The 24,146-nt window shown below is 37.9% G+C and overlaps 1 protein-coding gene across 2 annotated transcripts in view; it reads right to left on the minus strand.

Moving 5' to 3' along the window:
- Positions 1-17,489: 17,489 nt before the first annotated feature.
- The window catches only part of COP1 (COP1 E3 ubiquitin ligase), a 109,815-nt gene continuing 103,158 nt past the window's right edge, over positions 17,490-24,146 (minus strand). For both annotated transcript variants that reach the window (XM_080924475.1, XM_080924474.1), the window contains exons 19-20: positions 19,878-19,922; positions 17,490-18,083 (exon numbers count right to left, since the gene is read on the minus strand). In XM_080924475.1, the coding sequence (XP_080780601.1) occupies positions 18,066-18,083; positions 19,878-19,922 (63 nt within the window). In that variant the 3' untranslated portion in view covers positions 17,490-18,065. The remainder of the gene's footprint in view (positions 18,084-19,877; positions 19,923-24,146) is intronic.

Consider the following 24,146-nt stretch of genomic DNA (forward strand, 5'->3'; position numbering starts at 1 on the left):
GGAGGGTGTAGCTAGAGAGTCTGGTCATGTCAAACACAGAAAGCAGAGAGCAACGAATATCATCGTTCAAGGAAATAGGTCAGGAAACTACTTCCTGCAACTAGACCTCACCTCCTACTTTCTACCACTTCCTAATAATGCCATCACAGTGTGACTCCATTAAGGGATCAATCTATTGATTAGGTAAGAGCCATGAGCATCTAATCACTTCTCAGAAGCCTATTGGTTGAGTCTCTAAGACATGCATTTCGGATTTAAGCCATAATAGGTTCTTATCTTTTCAAAAGACCTGAAGATATTTTCACTTCATGATTAAGGAAGGTATAAACATGAACTGAACAAGGATGACAACAGACAGACCAAAATGGATGTGGAGAAACATCCCAAAACCTCAACCCTGGACCGAAAACAACAGGCAACTAAGGAAAGCTGAGTGGAGAAAATCATCTTCCATCTTCTCACAACATTCTGTGACCCACCCTAAGAACACACATACATGCGATGTTATAGACACTGAGCATCTTATGTTAGGAATATATATGTATGTACATATATGAATGTCACAGCAATTAACGAACAATGAGGCCATGAGTTTGAAAGAGAATAAGGAGGGATATATGGGAGAGTTGGGAGGGAGGAACAAGAAGGGGAAAATGATATAATTATTTCATAATTTCACAAATAAGAGAAAATAATAAATAATAGAAGAAAGCAGGGAATGGGTTATCATAAAGAAAACTTGGCTGAGTTAAAAGATAGGGAAGAGGTTTATTTCATCATTATGAAGATGTATATACATTTGAAGACCAAGAAATAATGAAAGAAAAACAAAGGATGTCTTTTTCCCTTTGTTTCCAATGCAGGGAAGTTAAGCCTCTAATTTTTAATTTGTATTTGCCCTCACACTCTCTGTATCACTATTAATATCATTACAAAATTATAATTATTTGTATTATAGTGTATTCTTTTCTCTGAGAAAATACAATTGCCTAAATACCCAGCAAGTCCACAGTAAAAATGCTGTGGTGGGTTGAATATGAATGTCCTCCATAGGCTCATATATTTAAATGCTTAGTCACAAGGGAGTAGAACTCTTTGAAAGGATTAGAAGGATTAGAGTGTGTGGACTTGTTGGAGGAAGTGTGTCATGGGGGTGAGATTTAGGGTTTCAAAACCTGCAGTCACATTCAGTTTCTCTCCCTGCTGCCTGGGAATCAGTATGTCATTTTCTCTCAGCTACTTTTTCAGCACCATATCTGCTTATGTGTCACCATGCTGTCCACCATGATAATGGACTAAGCCTCTGAAACTATAAGCAAGCTTCAATTGAATGCTTTCTTTTGTAAGAGTTACCTTGGTCCTTGTGTCTATTCATACCAATAGAACAGTGACTAAAAAAAAAATACAAACAAAGTAATTACCAGGATCCCTATATTATAAATTTAAATTTTCATTATATTACTTTTTGGGGTACTAACCTTTAAACAGAATAGACACTTGTTTTTGTGCATCCATTGATACAAGACCTCCTGTCTCATTGTAAACTTAGTGGTATATACCTGTTTTCTGGAACTTCTATTTGCCTATTAATCAAATATGTTTGTCTGCTATACCATCTTTCTGTTCAATCAGTATTTTGCGTGTCAGTTTTACAGTTTGAGAGCGCAGAGATTCACAGCAAATGGAGGGAGAGCCAAAATTGGATGCCTACAACAGGTCCCTCCCTTCAGAGCTTAGGGAAGCCCACAGAATGAGGTGTGGGGGAGAAAGGCTGTAGGAGTCAGAGAGAATGGAGAAAACCAGGAAAACATGGCACACTGGGTCAACTAAGTAGGGCTTCCAAAGCATGGGCTCCCAGAGACTGAAGCTACAAGCATGGGCCTGCATATGTCTGCAACACATCCTCTGCATATATGTTATGGGTGTAAATTTGGTATTTTGTAGGACTCCTAACAGTGGGAGAAAGTGTGCCTCTGGCTCTTTTGACTACTCCTGAGACCCTTCCCCCCTATTGGGTTGTTTTATCTGACCTCAGTTTGAGGGGCTTTAGCTTGTCTTACTGTACCTTGTTTTGTCTTGTTTAGTTGTCTCTTGGAGGCTTATTCTTACCTGAAGGGAAATGGAAGGGGAGTGAACCTGAGGGTTCAGGGAGGTGAGAAGAGCTGGGAGGAAGAGAAACTGTGGTCAGAATATATTGTATGAGAGAAGAATCTATTTTCAATAAAAATTAATTTGTTAAAAAATTTATAGCTCAAATACCTAGATATGTTATGTTTCCTTTGTTGCTATTAAAAATATTAGTGAAGAAGGTCTCATTTGAACTCAGTTGAAATCAGATGGTTGCCTTGTGGGTCCAAATAGAACCCATACTGCCAGAGCCATTTAGAGCTTATGTGGTTTTGAGAGCCATCGGCCCCAACAGGAGAACAGAGAAGGAGAAGTGTGCCAGACCAGCTTCCTCCTCAACATGATCCTTAAGGTAATTGGGATGAGTACTGCTGTGCTAGGCAGCCACGAGTACAATAACACAGTTTTAGAATACCTCTTTCCCGTTTAGTTTGATGCCTATTAGTCACTGTGGAAACTTACGGTTTGGGTCCTTTGTGAAAACCAGAGTCCAGTCATCCTGTGGTGATAGCTGCATGTGGGAAGCATGACTGCAGTCACCTGTCTCTGTCACTGATAGCCGTGTGGGTTATCTACAGCACTTGAAAGGATTCCTCTCAGCAGGGTGATGGACCACTTTTCTCAGGAATGCTTTCATGTAGACAAAGTCTCCCTATGGCCATGTATGGCTGCCTTCCTCTGGCTGTTCTTTCAGACTCCTATAAAGTATGAATTTAAGATTCAGAGTTTCTATCTGAAAAGAGCCTTTTAAGTACTGAACAAAATTATGAGAGGATTTAGTTAATCTGACACAAGCTATGGTTACATCCTTATATAGGCCTGCCAAATAAGTTCCCAAGGAAAGAGGCTAGGCACTTGCAGGGTTCATTCTAATTCTATGTATGTATGTGTATGTATGTATGTATGTATGTATGTATGTATGTATGTATGTATGTTTCTATCTATCTATCTATCTATCTATCTATCTATCTATCTATCTCCCTATCTTTCTTTCTATCAACTTATTTCAGTGCCAAGGATCAAACTCAGGATCCAAGCAAACATTTTAAGCCCTCATCCATTCCCAAACCTCATTCTAATTTGTAAAAAGTATACTGGTTAGGTTCTTGGCCAATTTGTGGTTTTGTTTATACTATTCACTTTCTACATTTTGATTCATCTGACCTACTTGTCTGAAAGATTAAATTTGTGTGCAAATATTTTCAGAAATTCTGAACAATAGCAGAAATACAATGATGTCCTTTGATCCGGTGTGCCTTATGGGTACAGTGTACAGGAGGAAAATTCTCCCCATTGCTGAGCTCCAGCTCCTGAAAGGGAAAGCCGCCAGGTTACTGAGAAGTCACATATACATAGTATTGCTCTCTGTCTACATCCATTCCTTCTTTGAAATCAAGTGCCACAGGTTAGGTAAGTTACAGAGAAAGCCTGACCGTAACATGGCCTGCAGAGAACTCTGCTAACAGAATGCATTTGCTATTGAATAATTTTTATCTGTTTGGTAACTGTTGCAAGAGTTTAATGTCTTTTAAAGTCCCTTTTATATTTAAGAAATGTCAGTGACATAATACTAACGAAGAAAAAGTGCACAGTGGTTCTCTCTCTCTCTCTCTCTCTCTCTCTCTCTCTCTCTCTCTCTCCTTTCCTCTCTCCCCCCTTCCCTCCCTTTGCCTCTCAAGTGTGCTTGGGACACAGATATGCGCTACTATACCTGGCTTTGCTCTATTGCTGGTACATGGCATGTTTTGCAAATGACCAAATGCTTTAGTTTTGTTTAAAATGGAGCTTTCAAGTTCAGAGATTGCCACATTTTCATGGCAGCTTTTGAAGTACAGTCATCAAAATAGACTACTGGTATGTGACCAGTTAATTTAAGGGCCATAACAAAGCACTTATCAGTTTGATAGAGGTTTTAGAATTCTCATTGTCCACAAGCCCTTTTTCAAAGTAAAAAAAAAAAAAAAAATTGCTCTGTTCCATGACAAACACCAAAAACAAGTTTACAATCAGTGAATGTCCCAAATGAAGAACCATAGCTCTAGGAACTAGCAAAGATTCAACTTGCTTGTTCCAATTTAATTCTAGTCAAAGCATAAGTCTATACAGTCTCAGAAGTCATTAGAGCAGAGGAATTCTTAAGTGGGCCACTGTTGTCTTGAGTGCATGACCCATCAGGTTAGAACCCAGTATCTTCTATTATCCTTGTACAACCATAATCATCAGTTTCCTGAGGCCTGGGAGTTTATGCTTCTAAGTATGATATTAGGTTAGATAAGAATGTGTATTTGTAGTTAGCTAAATACTGCACTGAGAAGTGGTGGGTTATGTAACTGTCAGATTGCTGGTACTGCATGTGGAACATGTCAAAAAGTGACTGAAAAGTGAGAGTAAGAGTGTGTGTGATAAGAAAGCTAGGGCATGCACCATGCCATCTCTAAACCACAGGGTTGGATGGTGGCATTCCCAGCACAGCACAGAGGCAACCGACCCACTTGTCTATAATCCAGTGTCAACTTTCAGGTCAATAGGCCATTAGCAGTACCTTTATTTACATGACAAAAGAAGCAGGGAGGCTTTCAGAATCCCCCAAGATGAAGGAGAGTCTGTTTAATTGTTGCATCAAATCTTAAGGGCCAGAGCAAAAGGTCTGCAAAGTCACGCAGTTGCTCACCAGAGATCATTTCACAGTGTTTCTGCACACTGGGAAGAAGTTGAGGTTTGTTATCTAATACCATACTAATTCCTCAGTGGCCTGAGTTGGAAGGTTTTTTTTTTTGGTTTGTTTTTGCAGTTGGCCATTTTATATGCAAAATCAGCTGACTCCTAGATTGCAGCATTTTATAGCCTTCAGATGGCAGTAGATGCTCTAATATTTTACCTCAGCTTGACAATACTGCAATTTGTCTAATGAGGCTTTACAGCCGGGCAAAACAAGGAATTGCAACAAGGCCAGACCATGAATTTTTGTTTTGCTTTTTTTGTGTCCAAGGTTCCCAGTAAATTGTTGTTCATATTGTATGATCATGCATTCCTCTGGTGGAACAAATTTCCTATAAATGACTAGAAAAAATAGTAGGCACATCTGGAAACTCTCAAGTTTTTTGCTACACATATTGAGCTTTTTCATAAATAAAAGCAAACAAAAGTTCTGACTCAGCTGCTAGAAGGACAGGAGAAAAATGGAGGAAATTGACTGCAGAGAAATCTCAGATGATGGGACCTAGCTTAGGCTGCTAAAGGGTTGTTGGCTACAGAACTTGATGGGATAGTAAGTATGTCTGTTTCTCCAATATCATACAAATGTATGTCTTCTTTACTAGAAGTGCTTTAACATTGCAAGGTAATATTAAATCTCCCTTTCTACACTGTGCTTTGTCATCTTAATTCCTGCATAACTACCTTCATTCCTTACAGTTGATCTCTTGACATAGAATATTGTTTTACAGAGTTCGTGGCTTGTCTTTCTTGGAAGTTATTATTGGTCCTATGTCTTGACTGTCTAGTGTCATCAGTTTGTAGGGTCCTGAACAATAGGGTGATTTTTAAATTTTTAATTAGTTAATTTTATTTTTGAAAGCTTTGCTATCTCAGTTTGATTAGCACACTGGAAAGTCCACAGTAACTACTTCAGGGCCCTGCTTTCAGGAAACTCTAGAAATGGAGAACAGAGTAAGTCTGCCTTTAACTTGCCCAGCACAGCCAAAAGAGGGTTATGGGAAAGCAGAGTGCTTATCCCTCAGTTCCATACAGCACTTACCTTTATGGGACCACAGAGGAAAAGAAACATATAAACAGTTGACTGGGAACACAACTTCTACTGATGCCTGGTTAGTCCTGAGGAACTGCAGGATAAGCAATGCCAGTGCCCAACAGGAAAGGTAAAGTGGGGTAAGGCTGAGCAAAAGTCACTGACACTATACTACTTCCCAAACTGACTCAATCAACCTGTCAATTTTGAGTCCCTTGCTTAGGGTCCTCTAGATGAGTGCTCCCTGTTGGGCTTTCCTGACATCCAGTTTTTGAAATCAGATCCTCCAGTCTTTCTCCAGTGTTCTGGTATTTGTAACAACACATGATTGTCTTCCTTTGCTGTTTTCACAGTTTGGCAAGGGTAGAGCTTCTTCTCTTAGTAAGGAGCTTTGACTCTCAAATACAGCTGACTATCTTAATGTGTTGCCAGCCATTCTTTAGTCACTTTCTAGATTATTCCCAAACTTAGTAGCTTCTGCAAGTCTACTTGCAGTTCTATCACCATTCCCTCAGTCTGGGCTTGGGCAGTTGGCAAGAGACAGATAAGGTTGGCAAGTCTGCAGCATGATTTCTGGACACATGCCAGCTAATGCTGAGAAAGCCCAATTAGCTGCTGGTGGGAAGTTCCAAGGGCTGCTGTTTACACCTACTCTAAATGGATCTCTGATGTGCTCAGTTATTCTGTACTGATGGAGGCAGTGTGGTGTTGATTTCTGTCAGCCCCTCCCATAAGAGGTGGTGTCCTAGTTCCTGACAAGCTTGGGTAGTAAGCAAGTGGAATCTGCAAGCTGTAGAACCCTCTTAATGACCAGCTCATATCCCTTTGGGTAGATTGTAACTTGGAAATCCACTATTTTTAGCACTGATGCTAATAATAGAGGACTGATAGCACTTCTAGTCATTGTCCAGTCTCAATCCAAGTATCTGGGAATAGCAAAATAACCTTCATGTTTTTTTTTTCAGATCTGAAAATGTCTTTATTTTTTAGAAAATAGAGATTTCAGTAAGGTTAAAAAGCAATACCAGAACCGGATGTATGTAGTCATCAAAACATGCAAGTAAGAATATGGCAATATAAATATCCAAAAAGCATGTCTTCAAACAAAATGTGTAAGTAATTCCTAACTAGTGAGCAGTACAGCCTTTCCTAGATGGGAGGAACAGTTAACAGTAAAGTCTTGAAAGCCTTTTCCTTGATTAATTACATGTAGACGGTTTGCCTTTGATAAAACTCCTTTAACATGGATAATGGTATTACACAGGTCCACTGTTAAAACAGACAACATGTTGCAAATTACTTGTGGTTTTATGTGTTCTAACAAAGCTTATGAAATAAAGACATTGAGTTGGCTTTGGACTAAGTTTAATAGACATCTCCTCTGCTGACAACTTCTTCACAGGTTAGACACAACAGTATGGTATGTTCAAACTGTGCTGTGTATGATCCTTTAATGTCACATATTGTTGGATATAGATCTACAACACCCAAGTCACACAGATTCTTCAGAGCCATTAAGTATTTACTTTCTCCCAAGCGATCCAGCCACCTTCTACAGAAGGCAAGGGTACCGAAGTTTTCGTTGATGGCATTTAACAAGTGTTTTGTTCTTGGAAGCCTTATTGGCACATGTCCCACATCAAAACTTTTCATGTAGTGTGAAAAGATTGTTTAAAAAGATTATTTAAGTGGGTTGTATAAAGGATTTGGGATTTCAGTGGATTCAAAAATAAGAAAGAAATGAGTCAACTGCTATTTTTACCTACTAATCAAACAGGTAACAAGAAAGCAGTTACCATGATGATCCTGTCAAAAGACTAGAAAATCTCTTATGACTATTAACAAGTTACTTATCTGATGATAACTTTAGATGGTTAAAATAGCAAAAGAAAGTCTTCAGAACCTATCATGTTGTTATAACATGAAAAGGAACTCCAGTGGCTATAAACATCTCTGTTCTTGGAGATCATCAAATATAACTGGTCAACCAAATGCCCAAAATGATTCATGGTCACCTGTCTATCTGAAGTCAGGGCCTGCATGGATCATTCCTTCAGATCCAAATCCTTTATACAACCCACTTAAATAATCTTTTAAAACAATCTTGTAACTATGTATCATTATTTTGGCAGTTTTCATTTATAAATACCCTGATGCTTACTTTATAGGGCTTTATAATATGCAAATTATTTGCCTAAAGTTTCACGATACTATATTTACTTGGTATTTTCTACAAATTCTCACCCAGTGCCTAGAATGGAGCCAAGGCAAGTGTGTTAGTTATGTTTGCACTGCTGTGACAGAATGCTTAAGAAAAACTTGTTTTGATTCATGGTTTCAGTAGGTAGTTCTTGGCTCAGGCCTCTGATAAGGCAGAGTATCCCTGCAGTAGGAGTATGTGGAAAAGGCAGTTCACTTCTTAGCAGACAGGAAACAGAGTGGTGGAAGAATTAGCCATAACTTTCAAAGGCAAACCCAAGTAACCCACTTTCTCCAGCTAGGCCCCACTTTCTAAATTATCTCCAGTTTCCTCAAATGGTGCCATCATTTGAGGTCAAAACATTCAATACATATACATATAGGGAGCAGTTTCTCCTGAAATCATGACTCTAGGCTTAGTGGGAAAAGGAAGAGTTATGCAAAAGAGGCAGATTTCAGTTTATTCTAGGAAAAACAGGAAAACAAAAAGAAAGAAAGAAAGAAAGAAAACAAAGGCTGCTTAACTATTAGAACTATTCTTCAAAACTATCCCAGGAACCAGTGGCTCTCAAAAATTATTAGTGGTTAGAAAGAGTCTGGACGACTGTTCATCACTGCACCACATGAGAATTTCTACATCAATTCACCAGTGGCTTTGGAGAAAGTTTGAGGATGGTCTTTTGACCATTGTTCCTACTGAGATACAATGAGACAGAAGTCACAAGGGCTGGGTTTCTACACACATTCCTGACCTGGTTTTCCCATCCTTCAATTACAGACAGAAACATGAAATTATTGGTCAGCTATGGAGAGACATGAAATTAATGTCAAGGTTCCCTTGGCATTCTGATAGTGAATACATTGCTGCATATTTAAATGGCCACTTGAAAGCCACTAGACTGTCTAACATACTAAGAAGAGGTGGGAAGAGGACACACTCCTTTTCTGTTGCAATGATTTCAAACCACTAGAAGAACACAGGAGCTGAAAGGTAAGAATACTTCCTAAGGAACAAAACTTTAGCTTCCAGGTGTGGCTTCAAGGCTTTCCCTAACAACCGAACTCTTCTTGCATATAGTTACAACTCTTCTTTCTTTTCCACTTGAGTCTTGCTACCTGTGATCAATGGAGGTACTGCTGTTTTTTTTAGCTCACCATCATTGAGGAAAAGGAATATGTGAAAAATGGTATTTTTCTAAAGTAGCTTTTCACTGTAGCTATGAAGATGCTGTTTGGGAGGTTAGTTCATATTAATATAGGCTAATATGTTGAGAACACAAGGCAGAATCCTTTTATAAGGAGAACCTCAATTGATAAAAATTCCCCCACCAGATTGGTCTGTGGTTTGTTTCTGTGTTGATGATGTGGGAGGGCCCACCTCATTATAGGTAGTGTTACCCCTGGGTTCTATAAGCAGACTGAACAAGCAATGTGGAAATAAACTAGTAAGTAGCACTTCTCCATGGCCTCTGCATCAGCTCCTGATTCCAGGTTCCTGCCTTGAGCTCCTGCACTGATTTCCCTATATGATGGACCACAGCTGTAAGGTGAAATAAACCCTTTGCTCTCCACAGTGTTTTATACAACAATAGAAAGCCCAACTAAGACACAATGAATAAAGTCATTTCATAAACTGGTTCAAATTTCTCAAATAGCTGCTCTAACTTTACACTCTCTACTTTTAAAAAAGTTTTATGCTTTAATCTTCCCAGGAACAAATAGAGGTGATTTTCATGCACAAATGTTAATACTGCCCAGGGTTCATGGAGGGCTTTTAATTTTCAAAACTGCCAGCAGCCTTCCTGGAGAAAATACATCACTGACATCACAGAAGAGCCCTACACAGTTCCATAGCACAGCAGCAGCAAAGCCTGTGCTAAGAATAGAAGGCTGTCTGTTTCCAGGGAGCCACAGAGCTCAGAGGCATCTCCTGGGACTGGTCATGCAGAATTGGGAAGCACAAATGCTGACTGAAAAAAAAAAGTATATACATAATTCACCAAAGTTTGGAATCTCCAAATGAAAATATCAGAAAAAGTTGGCTAATCTAATGGTGGTTAATTTAGGGGGAAGTTGTGTTGATTCAAAATTTATTGTGTAAAATTAGTGTTAAACACTGCCATAAAATATGTATGAATGTTTTATAAGATTCAGTCATATCAAGGAAACATTAAGTTTCAAGATTTTGTTAAGAGCTCAAGAAACATTGTATACCCAGAAAGGGTATTTCAATAATAAAGTGAAAGAGAACAAAAGAAGGGATGGGTAGGAAGTCAGCCTTAAAAGTATATCCATACATTCAACAGGCTATGGATTTTATGTCTGAATCCTTTAGTATCATCTCAGCTCTTGAACTCTAAGGCCTGTTACTGAGCATAACCCTCCAAGTACACGCACCTAACAAAATACCTTATATCTTACCAAGCTTCAACAGGTAGTGTCCATTGGTCCTCTAGAAGACACATAACTAATGCATACCAACACTGCATGTGTGCACTTCTGTTGAAACTAAGCAACAAAGTAGCTTCTAGTTGAGTGATGTTACACAATGGTTTTCTAGGCTCCTATGACAGAGATTCTCAATTACAGGAAGAGGTATTATTTTACAGAAATAATTTCTGCCCCCACAAATAAATAGAAGTACAATGAAGATTACTTTTTCCTACACTGTTTCACGGTCAGCATTTAGAACAGAGGTGAGCAAGCTATTGCGTGCAAGCCAAATCTAGTTTGTAGCTTTTTGTATAGGCCATAAGTTTTCTATATTTTTGTGTCTAATAAATAAAAATCTGTGAACCATTGTAGTGAAATGAACTCAAATATGTGATTGTATAAAACACAACCACATTTGCTTATATTTGTTCCAGGGATATTTTTGCATGCTTTATAGCCCACAAAACCTAAAATAGTTGGCCCTTTACAGAAAGAGCTTATTTACTCTTAGCTAAAACAGCCTACCACATATGTGGCACTACAATTCTTGTTGAAGGAACCCACAGGACCAAAAGGCAACATGGGTTTATCTTCCATTGTAAGCAACTGCCATGCCCATTACAGACTTCTAGTTGAGGGGTCACCATGAGGAGAATTCCCAGGCATAGACAGAAATATGCTCCCCATCGCTTGGTTTTGGCAGCTCACTGTCTAGATGGGCATAAGCTTACACACACTTGGGGAACACACCAACCATCTAGACTGATGGGACATACTAGCTGAGTATGTAGTACAAGTGGTAGTCAGAATGCTATTAGAAGCACAATTCAATTTTGGCTCATTAAGTTTTTGGAATAAAATGTTCTTTATATTGTATAAAAGCAAGTATTAATATTTATATATACAAAACTGCTTTTGCTTGGTCTTTCAAAATCTTAAAGCTGGAACAATTGCTCAGCAGTTGAGAGCACTGGTTGCTCTTCTAGAGGACTTGGGTTCAGTTCCCAGCATCACAGCTATCTATGACTCCAGTTCAAGGATCTGGCCCTCTTCTGGCCTCCACAGGTGCTGCATACATGTGTTGCAGAGACACACATGCAGGCAACCACCTATACTGATAGCACTGACAGCTGGAGCAAAGTTGGTTCCTATGGAGAAAGACAGCGACTCTACCATTTCAACTGTGAGAGCCCAAAAGGATTTCACTTGACCTTCCTCCTTACTGCAACTCCAGTGCTTTCAGGTTTGAAGCAATATGAAGTTTGCCCTTAAAACTGACAGAGGGCAAATGATTCAGACAAGTGACAAGCTGAAGCCATACAAAAATGGAAGGACCTCTGGGTTCTCTCTTGAGGATGTAATGACTGCAGGTGAATATTTTCACTCATATATGAACAAGTATTTAAGCTCTAAGGATGACTATGAACTTTGTAACCTTGCTAAGATGTTGCTTTGTTTTTTGTTGCAAGTTTTACTCCCAGGAAGAATTTGCAGGTAAACAAAAGTATTTTCCACCTTTTGCAAAAATAGTTTGAGTTATCTTTAATTCCTATTGTTCTGTTACATTCTGCTTTGTATATACATCTTAATCTTTATACTTATTTTAAAAACCCTATAAATTTTGTTCTGTTTTGGAGGTGGTATAAGTTTGTATATATGTGTATATACATGCACGTGGACATGTATACAGGTACGCATGTGTGCGTGTGGGTCTGTGTAAGTCACAAGATTCTGTGCAAGTTCCTGGACTATTCTCCACGTTCTTTTATTGAGTAGGATCTTGGCCAACCATAGAGCCTGCCAATACCTAGCCAGGTTTCCCTGGAATCCCCATGTCTATCAATTTTGATTCACAGGCTACATACCATACCCACTCAGTTATTGGTAGTCTCTGAAGATTGAAACTTTTTGTTCACATTTGCAAAGTAACCGTTTTATCTTATAAACCAATTCCCCAATCTAAAACCGTACACTTTGACTACATAAACTTCAAAAAAAAGTTTGTTTATATAAATGTAAAAAGTTAACCTTTATATCACATTCCTAATGTAGCCCTTTTACATCTCTTATTCTCACAATGTTATCATCTGTGCACCAGTACAGACCCAACAATATCAAAGAAAGTCATACTTGATTTTTCTCTATTTTGCAATGTTCCTTTCAGTTTCAGAATACCTTCCAGGACAGTAGAGATGATTTGATCTTTATTCTTCTTGTGCCTTTGAATTTTTCTGGCTTTATTTTTGATGGTCCTGGCAGTTTGGAAAGGCTAGTCAGTTATTTTGTAGAATAGAACTCAAGGAGGGATTATCTGATGTCTTTCTCATTGACATTGTCTTACAACTTGACTACAGAGTAAAAACACCATTTTCTTCACATCCTATCAAGAGTATATTCTATCAACATGACATCATCTTTCATGTTGGCCATAACTGAAAGTGCTTTAAAATTCCCCATTGTTTAAAAAAAAAAAAAGACTTTCCATTGTAGTAAGTTTCTCCTCAATCACAATAGTCTTCCAGGGAAAATAATCACAGATAATAATGTACAGATCACACTCACAGTGGAGGTATGCCCAAAAGGTATCTTGATGGTGAGGTATATGCACAAATTGAAATTTGGTATCTTCTTTTCTACTCAAGTTATTTGCATTCTGTTCATCCTCTTGCTCATGTATTCCAGTTTTGGTCAAGAGAGCCACACCTTAAAATCTGTTGCCCTTAAATTCATTTGACCTTTTAAAAAAGTTTAAGAATTTTTTTACCTCCTGTAAGATAAAACTTCCTGAAAACTATCTCTACCCCAACCCTTCATCTCCCACTATATAAGCTTGTATGTTTTCCCAGTGAACACACAAAAACTCATGTGTATCCTATTTCTGCCTGGATGCCTACCCATCTCTCTCAGTGGGCAATAAGCTACATGAGGATAGTAATAATTGTCTTAGAATGTAGGACACAGTTGTCATGGAAAGCAGCAGCTCAACAAATATTTCAAGAACTGAGGGGTCCAAGTTCTCTAACTTATTAGACAGAAGCTGCATCATATAAGCTGTCACACTGACTGCTCTGTGAGGAAGAGCAAGGCACTATTATCACAATGAGCTCAGGTTAGGTAACCAAATCCAGCTGTATTTACATAATTGCATTAAGGGTAAAGACCCTTATTTTTAGGTCATACCCTCATGTTTAGAACTAGGGCTAGATGTCTTCTAGATTTGCTTAGCTAAAGTTCATGAGCACTGTGGCCATGATGTCTTCAAGTAACTTACCGCTGACCGAGAACAATATAATCGCTGAAGAAATGAACGTGATCACTGGGTAAGTTCTCTTAAGATTGTGGTGAACACCAATAGAGGATGCAGATTTGGGGTGGCTAATTTTGGTGGGGCAAGTGCCTATTTTTTGTTTTCTTTGGCTTAGGTACATTTTTAAAAACAAATTTATTTTAAAAAGATAAATGTACAGATTTTATAAGAATTTTTACACAAAACTATGAATATATTTTTTAGTCAGTACTTGATTTTTTTTAAAGGTTTGATAGTATGCATTGAAAACTTACTAGTTACAATGAGCATAAAGTACATATAAAACAAAATGTAACATGGAAATAGTAAAAAAATTTTTTTGGTGTGTAAAGATTAACCATAATGATTTCCAAATACCAAGGATTGCCACAATGCTGCATTCTTAGCTCTTGGTTTATTAATGGTTTAAGGTCTAGGTGTACCACACTCTGAGAGGGTGCTATATATACACTTTTTAAAGAAGGACTGAGGCTTCCACATATTGGCCTTCTTTTTGAGCTTCATATGGTCTATGAGTCGTTCTTGGGTCTTCAGAGCTTTCTGGGGCTAGTACCCAATTATCATGTCTGTTCTTTAGTGACTGGGTTACCTCACTCAGGATGATATTCTTTAGGTCCATCCATCTGCCTAGGAATTTTGTAAAGTCATTGTTTCTAATAGCTGAGTAGTACTCCATTGTGTAAATGTACCACAATTTCTGTAACCATTCATCTACTGAAGGACATCTGGGTTCTTTCCAGTTTCTGGCTATTATAAATAGGGCTGCTATGAACATGGTAGAGCATTTGTCATTATTATATGTTGGAGCATCTCTGGGGTATATGCTCAGAAGTGGAATAACTGGGTCTTCAGGTAGTACTATGTCCAATTTTCTGAGGAACCGCCAGACTGATTTCCAGAGTGGTTGTACCAGCTTACAACACCACCAACAGTGGAGGAGTGTTTTTCTTTCTCTGCATCCACGCCAGCATCTGCTGTCATCTGAGTTTTTGATCTTAGCCATTCTGAATGGTATGAAATGGAATCTCAGGGTTGTTTTGATTTGTATTTCCCTGATGACTAGGGATGTCCTATTAACTTCCAACTTTTTTCCTGAGCTTCTTCCTCCACTGATTCATTTGCTATGAATCAAATCACACCATTCTCTTTAAGTGCTTTATTAAAATAATCCAAATTCTCAGTCATGTGCTAAAAGTGCCACTGTATTGGGCTCCTCTGTTCAAACTCATCCTGTGTTCTTTCTTTGCCTACTAATAATACAGAAAGAGAACTCTCTCTACAAGTTGTAGTTCGGTTCCATGTTTCATTTCAGGCGGTGCAGCCAGCCTACACTGTGCTGTCAAGAATGATCCTGAATTCATGACCTTCCTGACTCCACCTCCCAAGCACTAAGATGACAGGAGTGTGCCACCATATCAAGCTTTGGTTTTTCAATTTTTTTTAGTATTATGTCAATTTACAGTAACTCTAGAAAGTAATTCAAACTTTAATGTTTTATTTGTTAGGTGAACTCGTCGGAATAAAGACAAGTTGTGTGAGAAGCCCTATAAGACCCCTGAAACAAAGATTAAGGTGAAACATATCTTGGCAATTTCTGGTGTTAAAAATGTATGTGCTCTCTAATCATAACTTAAATATATTTTTACAAGGAAGAGCATTATTAAGTTGATCTCCATGTCCTGCAGAGACTAACTTAACTTTAGAAAGCTCTGGGTTTCAAGAAAAAGGAAAAAGTATTAAATGAAGGGGTTAGGAATGTAGTTCAGTTGATAAATGGCTTGCCTAGCATACACAAAGCCCTAGGACTTTAGCACCATTTTAAACTGGGAGGTATGATACACATGATTATATCCCAGCACCTCTGGGGCAGGGAAGGGAGACAGGGTGGTCAGAAGGTCAAGCTTGGTTTGTGCTACATGGTAAACTTTCTTAAAAAAAAAAAAGAAATACTATCTTAAAACAATTTATTAAAAAAATCATATTCCTTTAATAACCAAATGCAATAATGTATCTTCTAAACATGGAAACCAACATGGTCAACATTATATAGAGCTTGAGATTAAAAGTGTAGGCATGTAAAAACAATGTGAGCAAAAACATCACTTCTATTTAAAGGCATTCAAGGTAGCATTAATTGCTTCCTATTTTGAAGATTTTCAGGGCATTTATCGCTGATACCAAAATCTGTTAGAATATACTTCCTATATTTTCACAAATGGACATTTACTAATTTTAACATTCACTGGTCATAGATGGTATCTTTTGATGTTTTAAGGATTTATTTATATGTATGGGTGTTTCTCCCACACATATGTCTGTATAACACATCCAGGCCTTGGGCTCTTGGATGTTAGAAGAGGGTTGCAGATTCTTTGGGATTGAGGTTCTAAGCAGTTGTGAGCTCACCCGTGGGTTCTAGGAATTAAATTTGGGTTCTCTCCATGTGCAGCAGGACTACTGACTGCTGAGCCATTTCCCTAGCCCCTTTTCTCAGACTTGAGGACATTAAGTTTAGCAGGTTTTAAATGTAATTATGTAAGATGAAATTCTTTTGAAACTATGAAAACTATACACTTCACTCAAGTTGAAAAATAAAACCATACACAAACTACTGTACAGTTATTTTTCCTCTTGACTAAATTTTCCTCTTTCCTAAACAATCTCATGTAATGTGAATATGCATGCATTGCTGCAGAAGTATGTGTTGGACATGTACTATTGCTTTAGTTCTGTTGGGGATTGCTATTAATACATATGTTAAGTAAACTTTCTGATAGTCTAAAGATTCTAAATTTCAAGAGACACTTGGCTTCAATAACTTAAATCCAAAAAAATGTGAGCTTACTTAAGTATCAGTAACTTTTAGCTGAGAGATACACTCCAACAAACCTTTCTGAAAATGTTTTGTGAAATTTGTGGAGAATTTGCTTGAACCATTTGCTGAAAAGTATTCAGGCTTTTAAGTAGTTACCCATGTTACTTTTGCATGACCCAATGTCCTACAATGTAAAAATGATTTATACACTACCTAGACAATTTAAGAGGTCACATGGTTTGTAAACTAGGTGTAGGCACCAGAGCACAGACCTTTAAATGAGGACACTGCAGAAGATGAACTGCAGGCAGAGTTTGAAGTTCCACCGATTTTCTAGCCTGGCCCATTTATCCACAGCGGTCTGTGGTGCTTCCTTGCTGCCCTGCCAGAACTAACACTTCTCTAACAGTCAGAGACCGCATGGCCAGTGAAGCCTTAAGTATTTCCTATAAGACCTTTATAGAAAAGGTCAGCTGACCTTGCTCCACGTCAGTAATCAACCTTGGCCAGTATAAGTCTGGTTAAAAGGAGAGCTGACTTGGCTTAATTGAGGGCTTATTGGTGCAGAAGAAAACCAGCACTTGGAAGGATAGTTCTTCCCTGTTTATTTGGTCTCAGTAAATCAAACTCTTAGATCTATGACCAGATCTAGAAAGATCCAAGAGATCTGATGGTGATGATCTCATTAAGCATACGAAAAGGAATTATGTTTTTTAAATTGTAATCATTAAGTTCACTGGAAGGAATCCACACATTTTATCTTTTACTCATGTTGATACCTGTAATATCAAAAGGGTTGGGAAACACAACATTAAAATTACTCACCAGGACATTTTTCTTTCTTTTAAAATAAGATTTATTTTCATTTTTATGTGTGAGTGTTTTGTCTGGATGTTTGTATGTGCACCACATGCATGCCTGGTGCTCAGGGAGGCCAGAAGAGGGTGTCAGATCTCCCACTGGAATCGTAAGTGGCAGTGAGCTGCTACGTAGGTGCTGGGACTGCACCAGATCCTCTGTAGGAACAGCCAGTGCTCTTATTCACTGAGCTTCTCTCCAGCCCCAGCCAGAACATTCTGTACAGCCCACAAGTGCTACTTCTTCAAAAGACTCTCATCCCACCTGACAAAGGTGTTTCCAGCTGAGCTGTGGCTCGATAAACTTATTTTTTTTTTTGTTATTTATTTTTATTTAAAAGAATTTGTTTCCCTATCACAAAAATTAGATAGCCACACTGCCAACAGCAAAGTTCATAGTTACACTGATGGCGGAGAATTCTCTGGATATTCCCAATGTCCCACAGGCATAGAGGGAAAAGGTACTCAGAACAAATCCAAATGACGTTGGAGCCATCACATGCCATTTCTTTCTCTTCTCATCATCAGCTGCAGATGGCTTCTGGGAGGATCAAATACAATTTGACTTCAGGAAACTCTTTATACCAATTCTAGCACCTAATGGGGGAAGCAAAAGGAAGAGTTTTACAGAGTAGCTTTAAAACAAAGACTTTAAAGATGCTTTACTGTATGTACTGCTGGAAAACCAAACAAAAATACCTACAAACTGGTATAATGCCAAAGAACTAGAAAAAACAAGATATTCATTTCTTCTTTCAATTAAAGCACTGTATGAAACATTTCAATTAGTTGTTAAACAAACAGACAGCCTTTCGGGCAAACTACATGAAACTAGTGGGAGACAAATGGGCTGAGAGGAAGCACACACAAAATACTTTTGGAGTATCAGTTGGTATCTTAATCCATTCTTAAGGAAAAATAGTTTTCTTTCAACTTCAATGCAAACAATGTGGTGTCACAATACCTGGATAGATTCTGGTGTTATTATCATGCCATATAAATCAGTTGTGTTGATATTAAAAGAAAAAGTCAAAAACAAAGATGGAAATGACTAAAAAAGGTCAGAGAACACAAAGGTGATTGTGAGACTGTCAAGGATTGTTTCATGGACACTATAATTTTAGGTCGGAAAGATTTGAACAGTGCCACCTTTGCTTTTATGCTACAATGCTTTATGTATATACATTATAAAGGTCCCTTGACAGGACAGGCCAATGCTGAAAAAAAAATTTACCTCAGGTTTCCTTCTAAGAATCTATGAAATTCCACCATAGCCTTAGAGTTACTGTAGGGTGTCAATAACTCCAGTTGTTTCAGATGTCTAGGTTGTTAATTTAGGTGTCCATTTTCAATTTATGCCTTGCCAAGAAAACGTGAAACTGAGAGAACTTAGCTACCTCCATTAGCTAATTCCAAGACCTGACATCTTACTTGAGGCCTCCAGAAAAGAACTGATACTGATCCATGCAAAGGCCTAGTTTTCAAATAAGTTGTGTACTATCTGACTTAGAAAGTGACTATTATATGAATTAGCGTGATTAGCTAACAGTGTGGTTCTGCTTTGAGGTTTTATGCCTTATCTCCATAGCTTGTGCTTAGTGTCTATTGCTCCCTTTGTGGTTTGGTCACTTACAAATTAGAGAAAGTTGTGGTAAAATAAAAGTCCACTGGCAGGGGAGACAGACACATCATAAAAAAGACTTTCTATGAGAATATAGGGAAGGATCACATTCTCTCAGAATATGTATTAGCCAAACTTACGTTCTTAAAAAAAAAAAAATCTCTACCCAAAGTTTTGTTTATAAAAATTTCACTGCTTGATTTGTTTATATAAATAATGCCCTATGACCAATGGATAAATACTTAGTGCTATAGTTACATAAAACTGTATTTCCTTGGAATATTAACTAAGAAGAAAGCATGTGGAAAAGGAAAAATATGAGTCTTGTAACTCAGAGTATGATGCAGGAGTCAGAGTTTCAGATTACAAACACTAAAATTCCCTCTATTGTGACTCCTACCTTAGCACAGAGGAAAGAAAAACCTACTTATTACATATAAGAAAGAATAAGAACTACAGACGGAGGTAACAAATACATGAGCACTATGCCCTGCCAGACTGTCTAAGTCCCTTGTGATGTGGCTGAACTGGTCCAGATGTACTGTAAGTGATCAATAGCCTTCCTCTGTTTCTATCTGACCATCTGTTAATCCATCCTGCTTATAGTCCCAACAAGCATGGCTGTCTCCTTAACTGTGAGCTACCTATTTTCTTTCATTTTTGAGGGCAGAAACCCATGATTGTGAAGGCCCAGTAAAACTGTATATTTCCTAGAGCTTATTATAGTTTAAAAAATTGGAGTTTAATAGGAGCTGTATGAAATGGCTTACCTTAATTGTACCCTGGCTGTTAGCAGCAATCAGCACATTGGACTCCTAGAAAGAAACAAGAGCTTTAGGAACAGAGGAGGATTTCCTGGAGGGCAGTTGAAGAGAATAATTTCTTTTCATCCTTCTTCCTTCACTTCACCCTAAGACACCAAGGGAATCTAAAGTGGAAGGACAAACTTTTAGCATATGTAACAGCAACAAGAAAGGCGAGCATCTGCTTCCCCAGAACATTCTCTTCTACTGACTGTTTACCATAAAATACAAAGGACTGGCACACGGTCAACATCTCCAGTACCCATCTCCATGGATAGCCAGGACAACCAGGACACAGAGATACTCTTCTGTACTAAGAAGCAAAAACTTTCTTGGAAATGGTCATTTCCAAACTTTGGCTATAGACTTAAAGAACACACAACTGTATTTTGCTTTTTTATTCAACATAGAGACTCATTTTAGCCTAGGCTGACCTTTGACTAAAGGTAATCCTCCTGCCTCAGCTTCTCAAATGCTGAGATTATAAAGGTCTGAGTCATAGTGTGTAGCAAGAAGTCAAATTTTAATACAAAGAACTTCATGGAAGCTTACTAGTCCCTTTTTATACACATGTTAATAGCCCAAGAATAATTTACCCAACCCTAGAAAAACAACAATTCTACATACATTACACATGCTAGTTTTTTTTTTCCAAACAAATAAGCCCATAGTAATATCTACTTTCAACCAGCCTCTATTTGAATAGTAGAAGGAGTTCAAGGCTAGTGTGGGTGACATGAGGACTTATTTTAAAGAGGATTAAGAAAAAGCCACGCCACAAATAAAATCCATAAACTACTTCAAAATGCTTGAAGAAAACATTTTATCAGCAGAGATATTGCATAAATGATTAAAAAACATAATTTAGAGTGGAAGTTCAAAAAGTTGTATGGAGGGGAACGATCAGACTTAGCCAGCTACCCTAAGTCAGACAGAGACCTCCATGTTTATGTAGGATTGCTGCCTTCTGCAGACAAAAGATAGTCTCATTTGTCTACATGGTTGATTCCGCAGCTTCCATTTTTAGTGCAATTTATTTTTAATATAACATTTGTTTTAAAGTGTTTTTGTATTCCAATTTTCTTTCTGTACCTTTATATTATTCCAACTTCTAATTGCTTAGAATTCTCATTTAGATGCACCATAATACAATAAAATAAGGTAAAAAAGCAAAAACAAACAAACAAACAAACAAACCCCCCAGGATTCAAATAATAAAAAAGAACCAAAAAAGGCACATTTAAGAAACAAAGTCAGGGAGAGGAAGTCTAAGTGTGTGTGTGTGTGTGTGTGTGTGTGTGTGTGTGTGTGTGTGTGTGTGTGTGTGTATCCCCCAGGGAAGTAGGATGGACACCCATACCTCAGTCATTCCACTAGCTGCAAATCTTTGCACCAAGTGGCCCATGTCACTTAATTTTATTTGCTACTCAAGTGCCAAAATCTATCTTGAAAAAGCTTGAGAACACTATATTCACAATAATTTATGACAAGGAATAATGATTCTATACTGCTGACTATTAAAAACAGAAAAGAACTGCATTTCTTCCCCCCAAACAGATCTACCTACCTACCTACCTACCTACCTACCTACCTACCTACCTACCTACCTACCTACCTACCTACCTATCTATCTATCTATCTATCTATCTATCTATCTATCTATCTATCTATATCTGTGTATTCTGCCTGCATGAGTTTGTATATACCATGTGACTACAGAGTCCAGAAGAGCACATTAGTTCACCTGGACAGGACTTACAGGCAGTTTTAAGTTGCTATGTGGGTGCTGGAAACTGAACCTGGTCCTCTGCTAACAGCTGAGTAATCTCTCCAGCCGCAGAAATGTGTATATGTAAAATTGCTATTTGCAAATTTCCTCCTGACTATCTTGGTAAGGCTACACCTTGAATTTTGTGCTATGTTTTAGATATACTATATAATGCAATGGAGGGCAAAATATTTCTGTCTTTCCCTTACTCCATCCTCTCCTTATCTCTCGAATGCACACTATAACAAAATGGGGAGGGGTGATCTCTTTCCCCTCCCTTCTTTTTCACACCAAACAAAACCCACAATAATTTTAAGACATGAGACCTGGGTCTCTACATTGTTTCTGCACAGAACTGCTTAATCCTTTCAGACTCAATTTCTTTAACTATAAAATAGTCTCAAGTCCTGAGAGATTCTTTAGTAGAGGGAACAAAAACACACTGATGGAATTCAAGACACTATACCAAATAAAACAAACACTTTGGCGTTTGCGGTAATAGCAGAAGTACAAATGTCTCTCTGCTAACTTCTTGTCCTTTTTCTGTAAAGCAGATCATAAAAGAGCTCTCTGTTCTTTCTCTCTGAAGTAAATCAGAAGACCCGTGGCTCAGAGGTATCCACGCTACATAGAGAGGGACAGAGAGGAGAAGCTGAGCAAAGAAGTCTTGCCATGATCATCCCAGTTTGTTACCACACAACATACCTTTGTCCTTAAATTATACTTCTCAAGACTATCTACAGAAGCTTGAGCATAAAAGTATACTAAAAATATATAATATACCTTGTTAAGTCATTATTTTGTATGTTATATAAAACTTCTACTACATAAACGTGCAAACTATTCAACTCTTCTCTCACTATTTCTTTATGCTGTATCAGTTTCAGGCCTGAAATTCAAAGTGAAATTGAAATTGAAACAAGTTAACTGCCAAGTCAGGCAACAGATGAGTAAATTGGAGCTATTCATACTAAAGATACTATTACTCTGCTAACTGGGGCATTGTATTCTATTCCCCCAATATGGGACCCACAGGGTATCACCAATGAAGTACAACAAGTAACTAGAGAAGAATATTTGAAGGGCAGAAAATAAAGTGTCTTCCATCTATGAATGCCAGGAACTGTACAATATGAGGAACCAATGAAATGGCTAAGAGTCAGGCAACTAGGGATTGTGAAGGAGAAGTATGACAGATTTTAAATAAACAGAAACAAGGAGACCAGGTAATAAGAGATTCATCCGGTAACCACATGAATACAAGTTTAGAAGCAGCAATGGGAACTGTATGGGACAATAAACATGTTTCCTCAATGGAGCAGATGGGTAATGCTAGAAAAAGATTGGACAGATAGCATTATGTCAGACTGTTGGGAAATATTAAATGTAGTAGAGCTTGGAGATGATACAGGAGGAAACATGCATGGAGTAACGGAAAGAATAAGGGACACAGACAGAAGCATGGCATCTACAGCCACACTGTTACAGTTCCAATTTATTCTATGGGATGCCATTTTAGCTATTTACTAGTGAGCTTAAATTTTACGTTATCTTAAAGTAACTTTTTTTTGGCTGTATTTTTCCCTCTGTAGTTAGTACTTGGATTTTCTAAAGAGCATGTAACAATGGGATTAGAATACAGTAGATATATTTCTGTAGTGAGATGGAAGAATCAATTGCAAATATATGTAATCTGTTTATGAAATGTTCTTGAAATAGTACTGGTGGTCAAAATATACAAGCTACAGTACTGAATTGCAACTTGTCTCAATAACTGGGGCCAATGGTAAAAGTACTGTCTATGATGATGAAAGCCATTTGGTAGTAGTGTATGTAAAGAGGCTAAGGGATACAGAAACCTCAGGGCGAGGGAAAAGAGCAGGAGAATAAGGACAAAGACGAAAAAATTTAAAAGATGAATATATGAGATACCCAAAGAAAGAATTACTGTACTGGATAAGTAACTGGAAGATAAAGATACACAATAACTGATTCTATGGAATTAGCTTTAAATGACATGACGTAAACCAGAAGGAAACAAGAATGTTAACACATCAAAAGTGAAAAGAAAATAATCAATTGACATGTTGCTATACATTTCTTTTTCTCCTATAGAAGAGTTCATCTTTACCTGATTTAAATTCCTCACTGCTCAACTGACTTAGTCATGTTCTTATTTTTTGTTATTTAAAATTTCAATTAACAAGCTAGATTCTAAATTGTTAGATAAATATCTATTAAATAGACACAGTCGAAGAAAGTGTAAAACCGATGTTCTGTGGCACTTTATTTCATTAGTTTGGATTGTGGCTGTCGCCTGAAGGCCCATGTGTTAAAGGTTTGGTTTACTGGTGGCACTCCTGTGAAGCAGAATATTTGGCAAGCAGATCTTGGGGGTGGGGGTTCGGGTGCAGAGTAAGATCATTGGGGATATTTTCTCAGAGAGAACAGTAAACTCTGGTCCCTTC

Source organism: Micromys minutus, assembly GCF_963924665.1.
Source record: "Micromys minutus genome assembly, chromosome: 1".
Taxonomy (NCBI): domain Eukaryota; kingdom Metazoa; phylum Chordata; class Mammalia; order Rodentia; family Muridae; genus Micromys; species Micromys minutus.